This window comes from Ambystoma mexicanum, chromosome 5q (assembly GCF_040938575.1).
Source record: "Ambystoma mexicanum isolate Mex_15411 chromosome 5q, UKY_AmexF1_1, whole genome shotgun sequence".
NCBI classification, from domain to species: domain Eukaryota; kingdom Metazoa; phylum Chordata; class Amphibia; order Caudata; family Ambystomatidae; genus Ambystoma; species Ambystoma mexicanum.
The window spans coordinates 1,037,877,419-1,037,885,380 of record NC_090933.1 but is presented as its reverse complement, the minus strand read 5'-3'; the positions used below and the strand labels follow the sequence as shown (position 1 = coordinate 1,037,885,380).

General features: G+C 51.7%; 1 protein-coding gene across 1 annotated transcript in view; it reads right to left on the bottom strand.

Moving 5' to 3' along the window:
* Nucleotides 1-1,492: 1,492 nt before the first annotated feature.
* Nucleotides 1,493-7,962, bottom strand: part of MED30 (mediator complex subunit 30) — a 93,997-nt gene continuing 87,527 nt past the window's right edge. The window contains exon 4 of the mRNA XM_069621539.1: nt 1,493-1,852. Coding sequence (XP_069477640.1) covers nt 1,757-1,852 — 96 coding nt within the window. The 3' untranslated portion in view covers nt 1,493-1,756. The remainder of the gene's footprint in view (nt 1,853-7,962) is intronic.

Below are 7,962 nucleotides of genomic sequence, written 5' to 3'. Positions count from 1 at the left end.
TAAAACATTATCTGTTTTCTAACATGTCCTTATTCTTCGTTTACTTAAATTGTTTATTCATAGTTTTGGTACCGACAAATACAAATCCCAAACTATAAAACATAACGCATGCAGAGTTTTACTAAAACCTATGACGTTTAAAGTGCATTCGCTACTTGTATAAAATACACCATTTCTTACTCACGAAAAGCCAATTATTAATCGTGAGTTGGAAATTCACATTTTGAGGCTTACCCCATCATGATGCAATTATGGTGCAATCACACAAGCTGTTAAGATGGTATGTACCTCTGATCCCATGCTGCTCACTTTCACATTTTTGGAATTTTTGTCAACTCTAGCTGCACAAGACACCAGTAGCAGAAAGATAAACAGTCAACTAGTCTTTCAGTATACCAATGTGCTTGTTTACAACACAAAAAAAATCCCTTTCTAGTAATTAACAGCCTAATTCTTTGACTCCCAGAATGCTGCCAAGGAGGGCAACACCATGGGCCTTTTATATCATTAGACACTCCCCATCCCACTTTGGAAAATTCACTCATTTCAATGAATGGCAATTAATTATTGTTAGAATGAGTGGGGCTGTGTGCACATGAAAGCTGTAATCAAAATCAGTTAGCTGACTTTTACTTCAGCTATCTGACATTTTGCTTAAATTTGATCAACCACCTCCTATTGACGTTACTAGCATTAAATAATGTGTTCTTTACAATTGCTAGTATCCTTACGAGAGAGAAAGACTGACCGAGAACCTGCCTTCAAAACGAGGGGATATTCAATAGAATGTTAGCACTAAGGTTTCTTACACAAAATCTTATGACCAGAAGAGGGTGTTTAGTGTAAGGGAGCCCATGCAGAGCACTTGGATAAAGGAATGCATTGCTTCATTAAACAAGGGAAACGTCATAGAATACAAACTACCCAATATATGTAAACAAAAGTGTATACATACAGCCACAACATAATGTGCTACCCAAATCCTCCCCCAAAGAATATAGTCACTGAATCACAGCAGTGCTTTGCAGAATTGTTGATCTTAAAGAATTCACCCATTTTAATGACGTTCGGTTACTGCTCGACTTGTAAAATAAAAAGTGGCGGTTAAATATAGATCATGGCATTACGGCCAATTAATTTAACATTCCAAAATCCTGCAATAAAAGATCAGATACGTTTTCATACTATGTGGCAAATGAAATGTCAGGAGCTCAACTGCCACGGCCTGGTCTCCAAGTACCAAGAGAACCACACAGTTTCCGACAGCATTACATATGCAAACTTTATCTTGGACAGGCAGAGACAAATGTTAGTAAAAAGAAGATAAGTTGTACATCAGTAAAATGGATAAATACTTTGTACAGGTATTAGATGGGTAGTACCAGATTTATAGTTTTAAATTACATTAGATATGTTACTATTCAAAGAAAAATTAACATGCCAACACATCTTAATAGTTAATTGCAGGAGAGAAAATAAATAAAGACCTGCATTTAGTAAATTCCTTTTATTTTGACAGCAAAGTATAAAAAATAGAATCTAATGCTACATTACCGCCATTATTTTTCTTTAAAGTATTAATATACATACATGACAAAAGAAATTAAATGAGTTGGAAGGCAATAAAATGATGTCCGGGTGGTCTAAAAGTGAAGATGTAGCTTCATATCCAAAACACATGTCCTTAGAGACCAATGAACGCACAAACAAATGTGCCAAAAAAAAATTAAAAAAAAAAAAGATTATAAATAACAGTTCAGTTTCTCATGGCAAGCATAGCATTTATATCCCAGATGAGATTCCGCAACTGATCCATAATTTGCTTCAGCTGTTGATTCTTCTGCTTCAACTTCTGCAACAAAAACAAAAGCAATTTGTTAGCAACTGAAAATCGCCAATAAAATAAAACAACCACTCTGTTGAAATAACTTGCAGCACACAATATTACTGCATGGCCAAAGTTGCCAAAGGTCCAGGGTGAAAATTAGCTGGTCAGTTTAGATGTGCATTTTTTGACCAGCATTGTAGAGGGAGTATATGGAATAAATCTGGAATAACCCACCAACCGAGTAGAGTTAAGTACTTATAGTGGTTGCCTCCAGAAAGGTGTTTCCTATAAGGCAAAAACATAGCTTCTTTTTAAAGGGCAAAATGAAGGTTCCAGTCACCCAGCCCCAGGGATTGACACCCCAAGCCAACGATGAGCCCAGTGGCCCAAAAGAAGAACAATCGTCCTTCAGTGGAGTGGGACCCACCATCCAGAGGTAGAATCCACGACGGAGATGTCTCCAGGACAATTGCAGAACCTACACAGATGGCAGACCCCAGCGGCTCAGCAGGCAAACGTGGTCAAAACATCAACAAAAACTAAGACTGAAGAAGGAAAACACTGGTGACGACCAGAGACGATGCAGGCAAGCAGACCTGGTGGGTTTGGAGAGTCCCAACAACTTTCCAGGTGGCAAAATCAAGGCAGTATGCCTTGGCATGAAAGGAACAAGTTCCTTACCTGTAACTGTTGTTCTCCGGCATGGGTCTGGCATGGATTCACATGCTCATGAATATTCCCCGTCAGGCACGGAATCCACGGTATAGAAAAAAAGAAAATCAGTATCAGTTTCGTTTCTGATCTGTCTTTCTTAGTAGTAACCAATCACTGGTCTCTGGGTCATACTACCCTCTCCCTAAGCCCCGCCTCCGGCAGCCAATCTCAGATTTGGTAGCACGTAAAGTGGCAGTATGACCAGAGGGGTAGGCGGGAGGGTTTGCATGTGAATCCATGCCAGACCCATGCTGGAGAACAACAGTTACAGGTCAGTAACTTGTTCCTTCTCCAGCATGGGGTCTAGAATGGATTCACATGCTCATGAATAAGAGAATACATAGCAGTACACACATGTACAACCACGGGAGGTGGCAACAGGCTCAACATTAAGCAATACAATAACTCAACATTAAGCATCTCTTACCTCCTCACCAGGCTCACCTTAAGCGAACAGGTTGCGCAGCACTGCTTGGCCGACCCTGGACTCCTCCCTGGAGTCCCTGGAGTCCCGATCGACGCAGCAGAATCTTGTGAAGGTGTGCGTCGACCTCCACATCGCAGCCCTGCAGATGTCCAGCAGGGGCACACCAGACAGGAACGCCGTGGTAGCAGCGATCGCTCTGGTCGAATGGGCTCTCGGACGGCCGTGACAGTGCATGATGCAGCCGGAGAGCCATCTGGAAATGCAAGTCTTCGAGAGAGCCTTCCCTTGATTCACAGTCCCAAAGTTCACAAACAGCTGTGATGTCTTCCGGAAACTCTTCGTGCGGTCCACGTAGAACTTCAGCGCTCTAGCTACGTCCAGCGAGCTACTTTCAGCCGGCGACGAAGGAGACAGGAAGAAAACTGGCAACACCAAGGGTTCGTTGAGGCGGAAGTCCGACGGCACCTTGGGCATGAAGGAGGGGTGCATCCTCAGCACCAACCTCGTGTCGTGAAACGTCAAGTATGGCGGCTTGCAAGATAGGGCCTGGATCTCTCCCACTCGTCGTGTGGAGGTGATTGCCACGGGAAACGCTGTCTTCCACGACAGAAATTTCAACGGTGCCGAATGCATAGGCTCAAATGGGGCCCCCCCATGAGCCTGGTCAGCACCACGTTGAGCTCCCACGCCGGGGCAGGGGCCTTCACCGGCGGGAATGATCGGAACAATCCTTTCATAAATTCCTTCACCAGTCGATGAGACCACAACGACGCCCGTCCCATAGTTCTGGTGTATCGTGAGATGGCGGCCAGATGTATCTTGATGGAAGCGTGCGCTAGTCCAGCCTTGGCCAATGACAGTAGGTACGGCAATACTTGAGGGGCCATAATCCGCAGAGGGTTAATCTTCTGTGCACGGCACCAGACAGAGAACCTCTTCCATTTATGTCCGTAGCACTTGAGAGTTGAGGACGCCCTGGCCATTGCAAGAACCTCTCTGCAGTCGGCCGGGATGTCGTACCCTCCAAACTCTAGTGCTGCAGGAGCCAGGCCTGCAAGTTCAGCGACTCCCGGTTGTGGTGAAGAACGGCGCCTCCTTCTCTGGAGAGAAGATCTGCGTCCGTCTGCAGCTTGACTGGTATGGACGTTGACAAGTCCAGAAGGTCCGGGAACCAGATCTGTCTCAGCCACGCCGGTGCGACGAGGATCATCCTGCACCGGGACCTCTTGAGCTGGTTGATGAGCCGGAGCAGCAAAGGCAGCGGAGGGAACGCATAAAGAAATAGGCCGTCCCAGGTGAACGAGAAACCATCGCCCATGCTCCTCGGCTGGGGGAACCTGCTGCCGAACCTCCGGCACTTGGAATTCGTCGCCGTCGCGAAGAGATCGATTTGGGGTTCGCCCCATCGTCGGAAGAGTCAATCCACTTGATCCTGGCGTAGTTTGCACTCGTGGCACAAGCGCAGCTCTCTGCTGAGTGAGTCGGCGATCGTGTTTTTTATTCCTGCCAGATGAAGAGGCACCAGAAACATTCCTTGGGCTACGGCCCAATGCCACAGATCATGGGCTTCCTTGGATAGGGCAGGGGATCTGGTTCCGCCCCGCTTCCGGATGTAGAACATCATGGTGGTGTTGTCGGTGAAGATCCTCACCACCTTGCCCTTGAGGGACGGAAGAAAAGACCTGAGGGCCCAGAACACTGCGCGGAGCTCCAAGATGTTGATGTGGAGTGACTTCTCCTCCGGGAGCCAAAGGCCTCTCGCGTGAAGATCTCCGGAATGCGCTCCCCAACCTTCCAGGGAGGCATCCGTCGTCACCGTCACCTGGTGAGCTGGGGTCTGAAAGTCCGTGCCCGCCGACAGATGAGAGCGGGTACCCCACCACCGGATCGCCTAACGAAACGTCTCGTTGAGGGATCCTATCCTCGAAGCTGCCCGTCGACTGGACCCAGCGGGCGTCGAGGAACTCTTGTAACGGGCGCATCCAAAGCCTGCAAAGGCGCACCAGATAAATGCAGGAGGAGATCATCCCGAGGAGGGACTTGATAGATCTTACCCTGGCCATGTCCGTGGCCAGCAGACGCTGCACCTTGCCCAGAATGGTCCTGATCCTTTCCTCCGACGGCGAGGCCAGCCGCGCCACTGTTTCGAGCTTGGCTCCCAGAAACAGGGCGACTTGCGACAGAACCAGGTGGGATTTTGGAAAGTTGATGGAGAATCCCAGGTCCGTGAACAGCTGGACGGTCTTCGCAGTGTGCTCCACGGCGAGCTCCCTTGTCCTTGCCCAGATGAGCCAGTCGTCCAGGTAGGGGTAGACGTGGATCCCCTGTAGACGTAGCCGCGCCGCCACCGGTGCGAGGCACTTGGTGAACACCCTGGATTTAGACTTCAATCCGAACGGGAGGGCCTTGAACTGGTAGTGCCGCCCTTGGACCACGAACCTGAGGGTGTCTTTTTAGAATGGGGATGTGGAAGTACGCATCCTCCAAGTCCAACGACGACAGGAAATCGCCCTCCTCCAGCTGTCCCACCACGTGCTGGAGTGTGACCATCCGGAACTTCTGTGCCTTGATGTACTTGTTCAGTCGTCACAGGTCCAGGATGGGGCGCCATCCTCCCGTCTTTTTTTTACGAGGAAGTACCTTGAGTAAACTCCGGAGCCCCGAAGCCTCTTTGGGACGAGCTCGATGGCACCCTTCTTGAGCATCGCCCTTACTTCCAACATTAGTTGAGGGACGTGATTTTCCTTCCTGGCCATGGGTGGAACGCGAGGGCACCTCTTCTGAAACTCGAGGGCGTGCCCTTGGGCCAGGGCGTCCAGCACCCAACGGTCGGTGTAGGTGGACTCCCACACGCTGACTAACTTCGCCAGCCGGCCTCCCACCGAGGTGCTTCGGCGGGGGCCTGACCCCACGGTCGGTTCAATCTTGTTTGGAGGCCGCCTTGCCTCCTTGACCTCCCTGTCGACGATGACCGGCACCACCTGACTTGCCGCGTCCCCTGTAGGCTTCCTGGGACAAAGATCATGCCGCTTGGCGGTACGTGGAGGAGCCACTGCCGGATCCCTTGGAGGCACCTTGTCTGCTTCCGGAGCTCCGAAAGGACGGCCGTCGTTGTTGGAGCACTCCCAGTGCCCAGGCAGTCTCCGTGTCTGTCTTGATGGCCTGAAGGGACTCATCAACCGCCTTCCCAAACAGGTGGTTCCCGTCGAAGGGCATGTCCAAAACACCTTGGTTTGTACGTCCTGGCTGAAATCCGTCGCCTTGAGCCATCCTCGTCGTCTCAGGCAAAAGCCGTTGCCCAACTGGTGGAAACCGGTGTCGGCGAAGTCCGTTGCCACCGTGATGGCTTGGTCCGAAGCAATCTCACCTTCCTGTAGGATTTCAAGGGACTCAGCCCTTTTGGCATCCGGAAGGAAGTCCAACAGAGGGGCGATTTTGAACCACAACTCCCTGTCGTAGCGGGCTACGATAGCCAGGGCGTTGGCCGCCTTGATAGTCGTCGCTGCGGATGAGATGACCCGTCGTCCCATCGTGTCCAGCTTCCTGCCCTCGCCGTCTGGCGGGGAAGTTGTTGAGGCCGATGCCCCCCCAGCTTTCTTCTTTGCTGCCGCCGAGACGACTTAATCCGGGGTAGGTTGCGCCCGAAGGCACAAGGGGGCAGCGTCGGGGACGCGGTACTTCTTCTCATACCGGTCCCTCTTTGCCAGCGCCGTGGCAGGGTTCTTGAGGAGGGCGAGCCCCTCATCCCAGATGTCATCAAGAAGTGGTACGGCGAGGACCGTGTTCCTTTTAGCCTCGCGCCGTTGGTAAAGGAACCCTTCCTTCTTCTCTTCTGGGCAGAGCTGGAAGAGCTCTGATGCCCTGGAAATCATGGCATGAAAGGATTCAATCTCGTCGGGCGGGCACGCGTCCCGTCGTCGCCTCCGTCGTCATCTGTACCTGTAGTAGCCGTGCCTGTATCATCCCCATGGGAAGTAGACCGGGGGAAAGGCAGAGCAACCCGCAAAGGTGGGAGAGGTGGCGTAGGATGCGTCGTCCTCCTCTTATGCGGTGGACTTTCTGAAGGTCCCGGCTCTGGTTCCCCCGTCGGGTCTGGCTCAGGTACCTCCGTCGGGGGGAGGGGCAACCTTGTCCTTATCTCCGAGCATAAGGACTGAATCGCTGACAAAATGGCCGCCGAAGTGTCCTGCGGCGCCGGAAACAACGGGCGCGAGGGCTCTTGAGGAACCTCGTCGGCGACACAGTCGCTCTCGTCATCGCCCCCCTCCCGATGGGCTCCGCCTCTTCCACGACTTCGATGAGCTCTTCTTCAGAGGTCGTGTCCATATCCATGATGGCCACCTGTCCCTCCCCCACCTTTTCCAAAAAGGACTTTGTGGGGGTTTTCTTAATGGGCCTGAAAGACGACTCCCTCTGTGGTGGCAGGGAGACTCTGGGTCCTGAGGTCACCTCCACTGGCATAACCTCCACAGGCTGAGCCAGGGCCACTGCGACATCCTCAATCAAGGTCTTAGCAGGGTGAATTAAGGCAATTGTCACCTTATGTACGCCTGGGGCCTTCACCTTGGGGGGAGGGTCCGAGCCTCGCTCCCCCTCTGCCAGAATCTTCGAGATCGACCGGGGTCTCTCCAGACGCTTCGCCGGGTTCTCGGACTTCCTCTTACCCAAGCCAGAGCGTTGGCTCGTGGTTGATGGCGCCGGGGAGGATGCGCCCTGCCTGGCAGCCAAGGAGCCCGACTGTTCGGCGCTCCCGGTGCCCGCGGACTCGCGGTGCTTGGCCTTTTGTTGGGTCCCGTCGCCGGGGCGCCCTCACAGGATTTAGAAGACCGCTAGGACTTCCTTCTCACCTGACGGGCTCTTCCCTTCCAGCCAGTTGGCGAGACGGAGGTGGCGATCCTTCATGGTCCGCTCCGACATGTTCCCACAAAACGCACAGTCCTTCTCCGTGTGCGTCTTGTCCTCATGGAGACAGAGGCATAACGAATGCTCGTCC